The 17,050-nt window shown below is 42.1% G+C and overlaps 1 protein-coding gene across 12 annotated transcripts in view; it reads right to left on the bottom strand.

Annotated features, from left to right (window-relative positions):
• The window catches only part of CLEC16A (C-type lectin domain containing 16A), a 1,523,862-nt gene that overhangs the window by 1,456,042 nt on the left and 50,770 nt on the right, over window positions 1-17,050 (bottom strand). For 9 of the 12 annotated variants that reach the window (XM_077448876.1, XM_077448874.1, XM_077448875.1 and 6 more), the window contains one exon: window positions 16,116-16,249. The exons of the other annotated variants lie outside the window; for them this stretch is intronic. In XM_077448876.1, coding sequence (XP_077305002.1) covers window positions 16,116-16,249 — 134 coding nt within the window. The remainder of the gene's footprint in view (window positions 1-16,115; window positions 16,250-17,050) is intronic. 12 annotated transcript variants of the gene reach the window in all.

The raw sequence follows: 17,050 nt of genomic DNA on the forward strand, positions 1-17,050 counted from the left end.
GCTTTAAAAGTGGAACTAAAAAAATAAAAATAAATTTGGGGGGGGGGGGGGGGGGGGGGGGAGTTTTAACCCCTGTAAAGGTTTATTTATGCCATTTGTGTCCTATTGGGGAGATTTCCCTTCACGTCCTGTCCCACAGCCAAAACAGAAAGATAAAGCCCCTTTAACCACTTAAGGACCGAGCCTCTTTCCGAGATTTGTTGTTTACAAAAAGTTAGTTTTTTGCTAGAAAATTACTTAGAAAAAAAAATTTATAATGTTTGGGGGTTCTAACACTCTAGAGAATAAAATGGTGGTTGTTGCAATACTTTGTCACACCATATTTGCACAGCGGTCTTACAAGCGCACTTTTTATGAAAAACTACTTTTTTGAACTAAAAATAAAAAAATATATAATAAGACAGCAGTAAAGTTAGCCCAAGTTTTTTATATTGTGAAAGATAATGTTATGCCGAGTAAATTGATACCCAACATTTAACGCTTCAAAATTGCCATTCATGGAATGGCGACAGTTTTACCCTTAAAAATCTCCATAGGTGACGTTTAAAAAAATTCTACAGGTTTCATGTTTTGAGTTAGAGGTCTATGGCTACCGATTGCAGCGATACCTCACGTGTGGTTTGATCAGTTTTCATATGCAGGCGCTACTCACATATGCGTTCGCTTCTATGCATGAGCTTGGCAGGATGGGACGCGTTTAAAGACTTATTTTACCTTTTATTTTTTATTGTTATATTTAAATAAAAAAAAAAAAAAATTGGGTCACTTTTTTTCCCTATTACAAGGAATGTAAACATCTCTTGTAATAGAAAAAAAGCATGGCAGGACCTCTTAAATATGAGGTCTGGGGTCAAAAAGATAATTTTAAAAAATTAAAAAAAAAAAAAAAAAAAAAAAAAGGCCCTTTAACCCCCTTCCTAAGCAGACCAATTTTCAGCTTTCGGTGCTCACACTTTGTCTGGAAAAAGACAAAAATTTCATATGGGTACTGTGTTGTCAAATAGAGCTTTTTGGTGGTATTTGATCACCTCTAGGTTTTTTGTTTTCTGTGCTATAAATTAAAAACACGAAAATTTTGTAAAAAAAAATAAATAAATAAAAAATGAATTTTTCTTTAAATTTCCATTATAAAATTTAGCAAATAAGTCATTTTTCTTCATAAATTTTGGCCAAAATTTATACTGCTACATATCTTTGGTAAAAATAACCCAAATTAGTGGATATTATTTAGTCTGTGTGAAAGTTAGAGAGTATACAAGCTATGGTGCCAATCACTTAAAATTGATCACACCTGATGTACTGAGGCCCATCATTTACCGAGACCCTAACAAGCTAAGAAAATACAAATACCCACAAAATGACCCCTTTTTGGAAAGCAGGCGTTCCAAGGTATTTAGTAAGAGGCATGGTGAGTTTTTTGAAGTTGAAGTATTTTTCCCACAATTCTTTGCAAAAATTTAGATTTTTTTTATTTTTATTTCACACCAAATTGTCATAACAGGTTATTTCTCTCACATAGCATGTACAGTCTACAAATGACACCCCAAAACTTCTGCTACTCCTGAGTATGGCGACACCACATGTGACACTTTTACACAGCCTGGCCACATACAGAGGCTAAACATTGAAGTAGCACATTCAGGCTTCCTGGGAGCATAAATTAAACATCTAATCTCTCAACCACCTATTATACTTTTGAAGACCCGATTTTGGAAAGCAAACATCCCAACATATAATCTATGAGGCATAATTAGTCTTTTGAATGGTTCATTTTTTCCCCCCAGACGTTTTTGGAAAATGTGGGGGAATTTTTTTTTTCTTTTTTTTTTTTTTAACCACACAAAGTTGTCTATTTCTAAGATATTTCCAACACATAGCATGTACATAGCAAAAATGACACCCCAAAATATATTCCGATACTCCTCCTGAGTCTGTTACACAGCCTGGCCACATACATAGACCCAACATTGAAGTAGCACATTCAGGCGTTCTATGGTAGGAGCATAAATTACACATCCAATTTCCTTACAAATCGAAAACACATTTTTGAAGCCCCTCCATAGTTCTAACACATAGCATGAACATACCAAGAATTACACCCTAAAATACATTCTGCTGAGCAGAGGGTAAACAAAAAGATTACCTGTGGTTTTAGTAGTGCAGCTGTCCACAAAAGAGGAGAGCCCTGATCCAGGCAGCAGGCAGGGATGTGGTCAGCGACAATGAATGGAATTGTCCAGGCAGCAATATTGTCCATAGTCAGTACAGGCAGGGATACTGTCCATATACAGTCCAGGGTCAGTGCAAGTAGAGACATTGCCAGCAGTGGCAAAATATTGGTCCTGGTAGTAAGCAGGAACATGGTCCCAAGTAGCAGGCCAGGAAAGAATGGGGACAGGGGTAGAGGCTTCTCCCACCCAAATCTCTTTGAAGCCTCTGAGTCTCCAGACCCTAATCAGGGAATAAGAAAACTAAAAAATTAGTTTTCTTCATTCTGAAAAACAAATTATGGAGCCCCTCACATATGTCAGACCCATGTGTTATGAAGCCCACTACTCCAGTAGCAGAGTAAAAGATCAGTCCAAGAGGCAGGCAAAAAACATGGTCAAACAGTCCAGGGTCAGTTACGGAGAAGGCAGAGGTAGGTACAGTTTAGCATTAAGCAGAAGCATGGTCGTTTAGCAGGCCAGGGTCAGTTCCAGAGAAGGCAGTGGTATGTACAGTGGCATAAAGGGGTGTGGCAGTAAATGACAATTACGTTTACCATACTTCCCTAATAACGTAGAGAAGAATGGTAATGGCGGAAACATTCATTAATACAAAGGCCTGGTTGGGAAGGACAATCAGGACAATACACAGTGTCTTTTCTAGCTCCTCCTCTGGAGTACACCCGGCATTTCTTCTGACATTTCCAGCCTGTTTCATGGTGTGGGAGTCTCTCAGGAAAGTGGCGTTCATGGAGTCTGCTCACTGAATCCGAGCGAATGCTTTCTAGTGCCCCTTCAGGGTATTTACTATTGTAAATTGCCAAACTGAAAAGATATATGGGAGACTTTGATACCAAAAGCGTTTCTTTCTCTTATGGGAAGGTAGTGTTCGATCATCTGATCATTGAAGTTTACTCCCACCATGAAGAAAATTAGTCATGGACACATTTTGATCGCTGGATTGGGCCATTTCTTCTGGGGATTTCCACGTAGGCATCGTTTACATGTGGACGTTTCGTCTGCCCCTCCACCCGAGAGCCAACATCTCTTCATTCCACAAAAGACGTCATCTCCCCTTGTTGTAGTCTTTCAGTAACGAGCCTTTGCGGGAAGCCCTTCCTATTAGCTTGCACTGTACCACAAGCTGGAGTGTCCTTGCGGTAAAGATTGCAGAAGAGGGGCAAACTTGTATAGTAATTATTCATAAAAAAGGTGGTAACCCTTTCCAAGGAGTTGATATACAAGCTCCCAAACAACCTTTCCGCTGGCTCCGATGTACTCTGGACATTCAGGGGGATGCAGTTGGGTGTCCTTTCCTTCGCACACTCGAAAGGCGCATACACCCGGTTTCTCGGTCACATAGCTTGTAGAGCTTAACCCCATATCAAGCCCTTTTGCTGGGGATAAACTGCTTGAAGCCAAGCCTGCCTGTGAAGTGGACCAATGACTCATCCACGGAGATATTTTGGTAAGGGATAAATAACCCATGCTGCAACTGTCCCCCACTGCCTCTGCACAGAGAACCGAGCCGCTGATGGCTCGGTTCTCTCAGCTACCCAAGCGGGGAACTGCTGTCAGTCAGCCGCTCTGCTAATCCACACTCACTGGAGCATTGGGGCGGGGAGCGGCCATCTCAGTGGCTCACTGAGAGGCCGAGACGGCCATTAGTCCAGGCACCTGGTGGATCCAGACTCCCAATGTTGGAATGATGCGGTGCTGGGACTGATCTGTGTGAGGTCAGCAGAGAGCGGACTTCAGACCGTTCTCTGCTGTAAATGGGTCACAGGAGGGCAAAACCAATTACACTCTCAGGAGTAGTCCAGCCAAACCAGCTCAGGCTGGACTTCTCCCTAAAGTTTTGTTTTCCTTGTTCAGCTTGCTGGGTTGAAAAAAAAAAAAAAAAAAAAACACAATCATTTCTAGTGTGTACTAGGCATTTTGGGCAACATACAAGGCTTGTGCAAAGAATCTAATCATTTGTAATTTACTATCTTACTATCATAGAAGTGGTAAGAGCGGTATACAATATAAACACATTCTGAAAATATACTAGAAGATATGGGCCAATTTAGTGATAACATGAAAAATGCATCATAGCCACTACCTACTGCTACTGAAAATTTGAAAATTGAGGTAGTAGTGTGAAAAAAAAAAAAAAATGAACTAGACTGATTTATGGCGATTTTACACCACATAAAATTTCATGAGTTCTCTCTGAACAATTTTCCTTTCTAATAGGACGAGGAAGGTGCCCCTTTAACCCTCTTTTTGCCCGGTCACTCAAAAACCTTCCTCTGTAAAATTAGTTTGAACCTGGATATCACAGGCTTGGAGGTCAGAGGCGTTATGCGAAGAAATGCTCTTCTCTTTGGCTAATCCCTACCTAATAGTCTCCGTGAACTTGACCTCTATGGAACACTATCCAACCTAAATATCAACTTTAACAAGTCTGAAGCTTTGGGGGTGGAGATTCAATCCATACTGCAATTGAGTTTTAACCACTTCAATACAGGGCACTTATACACTTTCCTGCCCAGACCAATTTTCAGCTTTCAGCGCTGTTACAATTTGAATGACAATTGCGCAGTCAAACACTGTACCCAAACTATATTTTTATCATTTTGTTCCCAAAAATAGAGCTTTTTGGTGGTATTTGATCACCTCTAGGATTTTTATTTTCTCCTAAACAAATAAAAAATAGACTGAAAATTTTGAAAAATACATTTTGTTTAATTTCCAAAACTTTGTAAATAAGCAAGTTTTCTCCCTCACTGATGGGTAATCAGGAGGCACTAATGGGCACCGATGTGCACTAATATGCAGCACTGATAGGTGGCACAAATGTACTGTATGTCTGATGGATGCCAATCAGTGCCAAACAATGCCTGCCAATCAGTGATGCCCTGTGGACACCGATTGGTGGTGACATACCTGGTGGTCCTAGTGGCGTCCCTGGAGGTCCAGTGTGGGCATCTCTGATAATCGATCAGCACAGACCCCTCCCCCCCCCCCCGGCAGAGGAGCAGCTGGTCGGCTCTCCTCTACTTGGGTCTGACAGACGTGAGTGAGGAAAAGCCGATCACTTGCTCTTGCCGTTTACACTGTGAACACCCGTGAATGAAACTACATCCTTTAACGGGGCCTACGACATGAACATCTGTCTTACCATCTTACTCGCGCCTGAAGTGCCTAAAGGCAGATCTCCAAACTTTGCATCTAGTGGACCCCTGGCGGCTGCTCCATACACAAGACCAAGACAATTTTTTTCTCTCAGGTGCAACACTTATTCATGGTTAGATTATTTGATGTTGTCGCACAAAGACCTATCTAAAGTGGTGTCTACCTCCATCGATGTCATATCGTTCTCAGACAAGGCGCCAGTTCACATGACACTGCAGCTGGGACTAGAGATCCGGCCTCCTCTGTCCTGGAGGTTAAATGAAGCTTTGCTTCAAAAATCGGAGGAAACCCACTCAGATACTGAACATCCTGCATGAGTATTTCTCCATCAACTGGGAGTCCGTTGCCAACCCTCTTGTGGTCTGGGAGGCCCACAAGGCGGTTGTCAGGGGCGCGCTGATCAGAATAGGAGCCCGCCTTAAACAGGAGAGAACCTAATAGGCTTCGCTTCGTGGGGCCGGACGGTCAGCTTTCCTCGGAAGCTTTCTCGGACTTCTGGAGAAGCTTGCGGAAACCGGGCATCTCCCGTCAACTCACTGATCTAGAGCTAATCTATCATTGCGGGGAGCCAGTGCGGCACTCTCTCTCACTCATCTATTATTCAACTCACCCAGCAGAGGGGTTTGTCCTCCCATTCCTCTCCAAGCTTTGCACCCAATTCACTGACACCCAGAGGAAAAAGAGATTCTCCACTTTGCCCAGAAATCTTCTATAGCCACCAGAGTCCAAGAGAACTGCTACAAAATAACGACCCGATGGTACAGAGTACTCACTAATCTACGCCACTTCTTTCCACAGGTATAAAACCTAGAGGCGATTCAGTTCGCATTGTGCGCTATACAAGTATTTCATTCATTCAAAACCACTGCTGGTGCTGTAGCACTGCAGAAGGGATGATGCCGCACGTCTTTTGGGTGTGCCCCAGACTTACCCCCTTTTGGCTCAAGGTGACTCGCACAGACACTTGACCAATGTTTGTCTGGAGGGGAACCCTGCAGCCTGTTTGCTCCACCTGTCAGAAAGACCCATCAAGAAATACAAGAATTCCCTGACCATTCAGCTACTGAATGCTGCGAAAGCATGCAACCCCCTGTGTTGGAGATCAGGGAACCCATCGGCAAAGTCCCTGTTGTTCTCTAAAGTGAACAGAGACATGGAAGACCTCACTGCCACTCTGCACAATAGGGAGGAGACCTTTTGGGGGAAACCCTGGAAACATTTTATATACACAGATGCTCATCTCCAAGAGATGGTTCAGATTAATTGACCCAATGGGCTTGGTATGCCTTAACAGCTTCCCCCCCGCTCTAGCACTGCTATGATGGGGTCTTTTCCTCATGTGCCTTTACATAAGGTGCAAGGTTAGTAAATTTGAATTGTTGATTCTTTGCTGTAATCTTATCTGAATCTTTAACCCGACGTATGCTTTGGACACATGTTGGTAATACTGATTGCCATGTACTATTTTTCTGAAAATAATAAAAAAAATAAAAATAAAAAAAAAAAAAATAAATAAAAAAACACACCTGATGTACTTCCAGCCTAATTTTGTTGAGACAATAACAAGCCCCATTTTGAAATGTAGACATTCCAAGGTATTTAGTAAGAGGCATGGTGAGTTTTAGAAGCCGTAATTTTTCCCACAATTCTTTGCAAAATGATTTTTCTTCTTTTTTCACAAAACTGCCATTAACAAAAGTTTTCTCCCCAAAAAAAATTCTGCTACTCCCGAGTATGGCGATACCACATTAGACTTTTTTTTTTTTTTTTTTTACAGCCTGGCTGCGTACAGAGGCCCAACATGCAGGGAGCACCGTCAGGTGTTCTAGGGACATAAATTAGACCATTTTCTTGACTAACCATTATACTTTTGAAGGCCCAAATGGAAACGCCCAAAATATTACCCCATTTTATAAAAGAAAAACACCCCAACACACAATCTAGGAGGCATAATGAGTCTTTTGAACATTTTTTTTTTTTTTTACACAAGTTTTTGGAAAATAAAAAAAATTAAAAATTTTTTTTTTTTTTTTTTTTTTTTTTTTTTTTTTTTTTTTACACAAAGTTGACAATTTATAGATATTTATAATACATAGCAAAAATGACACCCCAAAATACATTCTGTTGCTACTCCTGAGTATAGCAATACCACGTGCAAGACTGGCCATATACAGAGGCCAAACATGCAGGGATCACCTCAGGTGTTCTAGGGACACAAATTACACATCTAATTTCCTCACTACCTATAACACTTTTGGGAGGCAATGTAGTGGCATGGATGACAGACGTGGCACGGTGTTTCAGGCGAGTCAAATTGTTTTGCTTCCGTCTAACTAGCAAGGTTACTTTGCGGTATAAGCAAAGAACCTAAGACCTCTGCAGTGTGTACATGTGCTTTTACTATACAAAATGCTACAAATACAAAATTTACAATATTAGGAATACAAATCAAAGGCTGGGATTAGGGGCACATATGGGTCATGCCCCACTTTCATGGTGCGGGAGTGAGCTTCCATCCAGATGTAGTCCCAGACTTCCTTGCCTCCCCACACCACTTTCCATGAATCATCCACTCATTAGACTTCCACGTGGGCATCCAAATTGGCAGTCCTTTAAAAACCGCCCAGCTGTCAGTTAAATAGTGACATGGGAAGAAAGATCCTCCTGAAGAGTCATCGCTACAGCTATACAAATCTGTATACTGACTGGACCCTCCAATTCTGGTCTCCTGCAGGACTGTGTCTGTACTTGGGTTTTAGGCTGCTGAAGTCCATTTACACCCAGATGAGGTGATGAACCATCAGTGAACCACACTGACTCCTGTGCGCTTTCTGACAGAGACTTCAAGGGTGGAGCCTCTTGAACGGGGGATGACTGCAGCACAGGAGTTTCTTCTGGCTGGGTGCTGGTAAAAGTAACAAGCCCTGCCAACTGTTCTGAAAGGTCTGACATCCCCAGCTGCAATACCCACTCTTTCTTGAAGGTATCACTTACATTTCATCAATGTCTGGTTCCGGGCTACAGCTGCCCTAGTAGTCAGTCCATATCTCAACCATACTGCTATTGGCAATGCAGTATGAATGGTGATGGTGTCCTTTCCTGTAATGGTCTATAAAATGTTAAAAAGTGTTGTGTAGGCCCCATACAGGTAATTCTCTAGGGGCGTGCATCTCTTCTGTGCCCCTGTCAGTTGTTTGGACCAAAATCCAATGGGTATTGCTCCCAGTCCTCCCCCCCGCCCCCCCCATTTGGCAACCACAGACTCAAAGATATGGGTACCATGCTGCTCCACTACATCCAGCTCAAATGGTACTCCTCGTCTCACAGATCCCAATCCCTGATGCTGCAAAATGGCTTCTTTAGCAGCCACAAATGCAGTCCGCTACACTGAACCCCATGAAAGCTCATTTTTTTTTCCTGGTAACATTGTATATAGGCCTCAGAATTAGTCCAAAATGTGGGATGAACATACAAAAATTGCAAAACTCCAATGAACTTTCGTGCCTCCTTTTTGGTAGTAGGGGGCGACTGCCTCTGGATTTTTCCTCTGTGGCCAAGTCTACATCATTCCTAGGAATTTCACCTCTGTGGCAGGTCCTTGTCGCTGTTGATAACCCACCCTCTGTTCTCCATGTGCTGTATTCAGCAGGTGCAGCGCTTCAGTTACATCTTTTGTCCCAGAGATCATGCCATCAATGTAGTGAAAACACAGCGACTTTCAAATTCAGGGTACTTAAATCTCAGGCAATCAGTCCATGACAAATCATTGGAGAATGAAGATAACCTTGCAGAAGGACAGTGAAAGTGTACTGGTGGCTGCTCCACACCATAGCAAACTGGTCTTGACACTATTAAAATTTAAACGAAAGCATTAGCCAGGTCCTATCACAGGATATTCTCCTGCCTCTGTAGCAATTTTCTCAACAATTGAGATCATATCCAGTACAGCCAACTTCAATGGAGGTGCCACTTTGTTTAGACCTCTGTAATAAACGGCTATTCTATGTGTCCTATCAGGTTTCTTTACTGGGGACACTGGAGAGGATAAAGGACTTACAGCAAGTCTAAGGATCCCTACTCTCAACAGTTCTTGAATAGTCTCCCGAATTTCTTTGTGGCCTCCAGGAAGTCTGTACTGCTTGAGACCGATTGGCTTCTCTGGTGGAGGAGTGTAGATAGGGGTCCGTTTTGCATAACCTCAGAATACCCGAATGTGAACGTACCCCTTTCAGTCTGAATTGAATGACCTTGATGTACATCCACCCCAAGAATATTTTTCGGGTATCTGATACGAAAACATTTTTTCCAAAATCTTGGTCCCTTGCAATAGCCAGTGTCACCTGTCTCCTTACTGTTGGTGTGGTTTGCCCTCCCAAACCTTCTACATGAATCAATTCTCCTTTGTGATGGGAAGGATTTTCTTGCAAAAGTGTAAATTCAGCTCCAGTATCAACTAAAGCCATCAGATGTTTTTGGAGAAGAGGACTTCCCGCACCATACAGTGACAGGTGCAAACTGGCATCAGTCTCCTGCTGCCACTGCCCTCACTGCTATTACAGGAGACCCATGTTCCCTTCATAAAGTACAAGGAACCTCCCAATCCCCTTTTCGGAGCCTAACTCTCCCTCATCCCATCTCTCTGATCTTTAGGTCCCCCCCACATTTCTTTCCTAGAAATAACTAGCCTGGTTTTCTCTTAACCTCCTGCCTTCTCTACCCCATTCTCTTTCTTCTGCTTGTATTTTTCTCTTCTGCCCTTGACCTTACCTACTGCCCCGACAGGTTTTTAGTGTCTTCTAGCTCCCCCAACTGGCTAAAGAGGGTAGTGGCATCATAAATCTTGCCGTTTAATCCCAGGCTTCCCAGCAAAGACAATAAAGGAGCCCTGAGATGAAATGGTGTATATTTCATCAACTTAGAGCTCAGGGTAGATGTAAAGGGTTCCATATCTGGACCCATGTATTATGGAAATTTATTTAATCCGGTTTTACAACCCATTTCACGTAACCTGAAAATACCCTCTATTGATCTCCAGGATTAGATATTCTCCAGGTAATTAGGACTAGCGTATACTATTTTCACGAGGTCCAATTGTGGAAAATTCACACTAAACTCAGGCCATTCACATAGCCCAAGTCAAGAATAGAAAAAAATTGATGAGCGCGAGAGAGAGAGAGCGCGCGAGAGAGAGCGAGAGCTATACAGTGCCTTGCGAAAGTATTCGGCCCCCTTGAACTTTTCAACCTTTTACCACATTTCAGGCTTCAAAGATATAACATTTTTATTTTTTTGTGAAGAATCACCAAGAAGTGGGACACAATTGTAAAGTGGAACAAAAACTATTGGATTTTTTGAAACTAACTAATAAAAAAAATGAAAAGTGGGGCGTGCAAAATTCGGCCCCCTTGCGTGAATACATTGTAGAGCCACCTTTTGCTGCGATTACAGCTGCAAGTCGCTTGGGGTACGTCTATCAGTTTTGCACATCGAAAGACTGAAATTCTTGCCCATTCTTCCTTGTAAAACAGCTCGAGCTCAGTGAGGTTGGATGGAGCGCATTTGTGAACAGCAGTTTTCAGCTCTTTCCACAGATTCTCGATTAGATTCAGGTCTGGACTTTGACTTGGCCATTCTAACATCTGGATACGTTTATTTGTGAACCATTCCTTTGTAGATTTTGGTGTATGTTTAGGATCATTGTCTTGTTGGAAGATAAATCTCTGTCCCAATTTCAGGTCTTTTGCAGACTCCAACAGGTTTTCATCCAGAATGGTCCTGTATTTGGCTGCATCCATCTTCCCTGTCCCTGCTGAAGAAAAGCAGGCCCAAACCATGATGCTGCCACCACCATGTTTGACAGTGGGGATGGTGTGTTGAGGGTGATGAGCTGTGTTGCTTTTATGCCAAACATATCGTTTCGCATTGTGGGCAAAAAGTTCGATTTTGGTTTCATCTGACCAGAGCACCTTCTTCCACATGTTTGGTGTGTCTCCCAGGTGGCTTGTGGCAAACTTTAGACGAGACTTTTTATGGATATCTTTGAGAAATGGCTTTCTTCTTGACACTCTTCCATAAAGGCCAGATTTGTGCAGTGTACAACTGATTGTTGTCCTATGGACAGACTCTCCCACCTCAGCTGTAGTTCTCTGCAGTTCATCCAGAGTGATCATGGGCCTCTTTGGCTGCATCTCTGATCAGTCTTCTCCTTGTCTGAGCTGAAAGTCTAGAGGGACGGCCAGGTCTTGGTAGATTTGCATTGGTCTGATACTCCTATTTCAAAATGATCGCTTGCACAGTGCTCCTTTGGGATGTTTAAAGCTTGGGAAATCTTTTTGTATCCAAATCTGGCTTTAAACTTCTCCACAACAGTATTACGGACCTGCCTGGTGTGTTCCTTGGTCTTCATGATGCTCTCTGCGCTTTCAACAGAACCCTGAGACTATCACAGAGCAAGTGCATTTATACAGAGACTTGATTACACACAGGTGGATTCTATTTATCACCATCAGTCATTTAGGACAACATTGGATCATTCAGAGATCCTCACTGAACTTCTGGAGTGAGCTTGCTGCACTGAAAGTAAAGGGGCCGAATCATTTTGCACACACCACTTTTCAGTTTATTTGCTAAAAAAGTTTAAATTATCCAATAGATTTCGTTCCACTTCACAATTGTGTCCCACTTGTTGGTGATTCTTCACAAAAAATTAAAATTTTATATCTTTATGTTTGAAGCCTGAAATGTGGCAAAAGGTTGAAAAGTTCAAGGGGGCCGAAGAGAGAGAGAGAGAGAGAGAGAGAGAGAGAGAGATTGAGAGTCATGGGCTAACACTCCCACAGCAATTGTGGGTCATGGGTTAACACTCCCACAGCTACCGCTTCTTTACCTGACAAAACACTGTGTGCCCCTACATCCCACAAACGTAGGAGCCAACTCAATAGGGGTTCCTGGACTTGTTTGTATGGTTTTACCAGCTCGTGGAGTTCAATTTGTGTAAACTCCCGTACTTCAAATTGCACATCTCTGGGGTTGTGAAAATGCACTTCCGTCTCCCATATCCTATCATGTTGCTTTTTCCTATGCTTAGTAATGAGAGCTCTGGCACACCATTTCTTACCCACTAGCAAATCATCTGAGATATCAAACTATCACCTCATCCTCACCATTTGAGGAGAGCACATCCTCACAATCCCAGTTGTGGGATGTGACAATGGCACATACCCTGGCTTTACTAACAGGTTTACGGCCCTTCCTTTCATTAAGGCATTAACCGATTTGGTCAATTGGCACACCACTCTTGCAAATCATCAGCCCGACTAGCAGTTGAACTAATACACTCTGAAGCAACTGCTAGCTGGTCTTTTAATACCTTAACTTCTGCCTCCTTTGTGATTCAGTATAGCTAGCATGAAGGAAATACTAACCCCCCTGTAGACACTGTCCTCTTACTTAAATCCAACCCCTTAAGGCTAAAATCTAGAAAATTTTCTGAGACTTTATCACCCCACGTTCTAGTCCAAGGAGAAGCATACTTTACAAATTCTTTAGCAAGAGGCTCCCACTCCTCATCTCTGACCCAGATAGGCAAGCTGTACACTTCCTTCCGGCCACCGGAACCCTATGCAGCCTTGCTTTTCCTAAACGGCTTACACAGCATTTTTACCTAGCACAAGCTACACATCACCACAGGAAAAAAATGGTCTGCAACAATAAAAATACGCTTAAAAGTTACTTAACTCTGGTTATTGCATGTTCATGATCACCAACAATGAGGCTTCTGGAGATCAGTCATCTTGTTGCTGGTCCTCTTCTGGTCCTAAAGAATGAGTGGCTTCTTGTCTTATACTGTCCTTCGTTCTAATACATAATGAAGTCCCCCCTATCTTATGCCTGTCAACCCCTTTTATGTGTCAGGTTGTTTACCATAGTTACCAAACTGAAAATATACCTGTTTACTGTAGCTGTAGAGACAATAGACTGCTGAAACTGTCAACATTTCCCACTGTTTGAGGACAGCCTATGTACTAGTTGCCAAAACATTAGTTTGAGAAGCAGCTTAACTACTTCCTACCCGGCTAATGTACATATATGACTGGGTGGGTGCCCTCTCCTGAGTGGATGTTAAGGAACGTCCTTCAGAAGGAGGGGGATCGTGAATGTGCGAGCCCGTGCAGCAGCGCGATCCCGATGCGCTCGTGTCACCTGGATACGGTGAATCTCCGATCGGTAAGGGCTCTGCGATTGGCCCTCCTGATCACATGATGGCCGTGTCCAATCACAGCCATCATGTGATGTAAACAGTCGGTTGTTAGCCAATCTGCTCTCCTCTCCTCACATGGAAGTTGTTGCTGAGGAGAGGAGAGCGGATCGCTGCAGCCGGCTGGTGATCAGCGAGTATGAGCTTTTTTTTTTTACAGCTTTTCACTCACTGATCACAAGTCTAGTGTAAAACATACAATGTAAAAACACATGTCCCCAAATAATAAACACCTGGCCCCCACATATGTCCTACTGATTATCTGCACACATGTCCGTGATCACCTGCACACATCTGTACATGATCATTTGCGTACATATGTCCATGATCACACAAACCAATTATACACTTAACGAAAAATTTATGATAAAATTAGATTTTATTGGATTTCTTTTAAAATAGAAAATAGTTATTTTTCCAAAATTTCCGCTATTTGTTTGCTTATAAAAAATAAAAATAAAAACGGAGTCGTGAATAAATACCACCAAAATAAATCTCTATTTGTGAGAACAAAATGATAAAAAATTTAATTTGGGTACAGCATAGCATGACCGTGCAACTGTCATTGAAATTGCGAGAGAGCTGAAAGACGTAAAATGGTCTGGGAAGGAAGGGGGCGAAAGTGCCCTGTATTGTAGTGGTTAAAACAAAATTGATTTTGGTTTCTGTGAAAGCTAGTCCCATGGAGAAAATAATGAATGTAACAGGAGATGGATACACACACACACACACACACACACACACAGATGAGCCACAAATATGGCATGGATGAGCACGGATCAGCGATGTGGGCATTTCAGATGCAGACCACTTGTGCTGTTGCATTGGTCATCTCCTCTCACACACTGTAACGATCGGTGTAGGGCCGAAACTAATAGATTATGAATAGTTGTCAACTATTTTTATAATCCATTAAGCGGGCAGCCGATTAGTTGGACTGCATGCAGAATGCATTGTTTACATATCATAAAATGCAATGCAGCACATATACAGCTCAGTACAAGTGCCTGAGAACTTGAGAATGTCTGAGGAGCAATGCTTCATGGGACATCTAGTCCTGAGCAGGAAGTGAACGGTTCTAAAGACAGAAGCTTTTTTTTTTTTTACCTTATTAGGGGCACTCTACTATACTTTGCAGCTTGCTATTGGGGCACTTTGAAGTCAAGAGAAGCAAGAAGTGTCTGAGGGACCCCAGAATAGGAGAAACAGGGCTGCTTTGTGCAAAACCATTACACAGAGCAGGCAAGCATAACACTGTTTAAAGTGTTTTTTTTTTTAAAGACTTTGCTGGGAAGATCAACATCTGAACCCAGAGAAGGTGAAGGCTGATTGGAGGTGATATAAGGCATTACAATTTCATTTACAGTAAACTTTTGCCAGTATTGTGCATTATATATAAAATGATCATATCCATGGGAAAAAAAATTACACACTTTTTTTTTACTACACATTTTTGGGGAATATTATAGCAAAATGTAAAAAATGCTTTTCAACATTGATGCTTTTGTTTATAGTGCAAGGCAGTCCCTTGGGCAACAACCCACCACCCTGCCATGCAGTCATCAGTACGCCAACAAGCAGTATAACGTATAAGCCTTTATATATGAAGTTGGTCATAATTTTCATTGCAGGTATGTGGTCATGAGGAAGGGCGATACCATGCTTAGCCCGAAACGTCACCCGAATTGTACCTGATGAAATGTAAATTTTATTAATAAATTTACTCTTGTTTGTGCAGCAATTTTTTTTTTTTTTTTTTTTTTTTTTTAATTGAGTCTTGGGGACGGACTTGATTGCTGGCACACCTGTTCCACCGACCGTTTGTGCATCTCTATCGCCATCTCTCCCCCTTACGTTTTCATATAGAAGCAGCGCTTTCATTTTGTTGGATAACTGGCTTTTGCCTACTATCAGCAAAACAAAGCATTTCTGGTTTTCCGTTGCTCACCTTCATACTGTGCCTCAAAAAAAGCATAGCGTAAAAGGTAAGCAAGTACGTTTGCTTTTTTAACCCAGGAATGGAATTCAACCAGCAAACATTTTACTCTGACAAAGTGCAGTGATATATTACGCTTCTGAAATGCCTGCCAAATTTGGAACTTGAGCAGAATCTGTTAAGTCATCAGGTTTGCAAGTGTGCCCCTCAACTCATGGCCGTGTCAAACAAAAATAACTGGAAATAAAACAGACACTGTAAAGAGGCAAGATGGGTGGGGGTGTGGAATGAAAGACTGAGAAGGAGAACAGAGAAAGAAGATGTTGTAAAGCTAATAAAAAGGAAGAGAGGGTTAGAATATGCTGTGTTAGGATTACTGCAAGAACCCTCTAGTCTAGTGCTTCTGACACTAAACAGGAAGTGTTCTTTACTTTTTACATTGTACGTGATCCACTATTTCTATTTTTGCAATATTCACATTTTTAAAAATAAAGTCAGCTTCCATATATATATATATAGATAGATATATACTTACAAAGAGAGGTCTCATGATTTATATTCTCAAAAAGCATATTCAGTGTCTGAAGAAGTTGCCCACAAACATAGCGACCGGATTTCTGCCGTAAGATGTTTAGAAAGAACACAAACATATTCTTTTCCAGAAAGAAGCTATAAAGCAGAGATTACAAAAACATTTAATAGATTAAACTGTTACCCTTCAACATTCAAAGCAGCAAAAATTAGTGAGGGTGCACGATTTCAGACTAAAAGCGGTGACCTGCGGTTTTCTGCCCTGAATAAATTCAGGTTACCACTGGGCAACAACTGTTTTCTACATGTCCAATTCACATCACAATGCTTGTGTGATGTGCGGTATGTTGCAATGTGAAAAACAATGCAGAAAGTCTGCATTTTTCTGCATCACATGACACTGCACAAAGCACCACAGAGTGAATACTGCACTAGCTGAATGTGATTGAATTTGTTGACTGACTATATCACAAATGTATTGGGCAAGGGAGGTGCTATAGACATTATCTTGATATCAGTAAAGCATTCCATAAGATACCATGTAGTAATCTCAAAATATATTTTGTGCAAGCTACAAAAGTCTACACACTAGGGATTAAACGATTATCAGTACAGCCGATATCAGCATTGGTCGCAAACTAGACTGATATTGGTTTCCACGGGCCGTGGCCATCTTTTTGGGGTCTAGAAGCTTGCAGAGTGCAGACACAATCCTACACAGTTGCGTGTGGAGGAGTGGCAGGTATACTCCCTCAGCGTCAGATGCATGTGTCTCCACACATCAGTGAGGGTATAAGTGTCCGCCCACTGCCTGAGGTCCAGAGTACCACGAGCCCAGCGAATGCAACCTGTCCAGTTTCACAGAGGGAACCATATTGAAATCCCCTAGAACAGTGGTCATCAACCCTGTCCTCAGGGTCCACAAACAGGCCATGTTTT

This window comes from Lithobates pipiens, unplaced genomic scaffold (genome assembly GCF_037356315.1).
Source record: "Lithobates pipiens isolate NorthernLeopardFrog02 unplaced genomic scaffold, aLitPip1_a1.2 Scaffold_22, whole genome shotgun sequence".
Classification (NCBI taxonomy): Eukaryota; Metazoa; Chordata; class Amphibia; order Anura; family Ranidae; genus Lithobates; species Lithobates pipiens.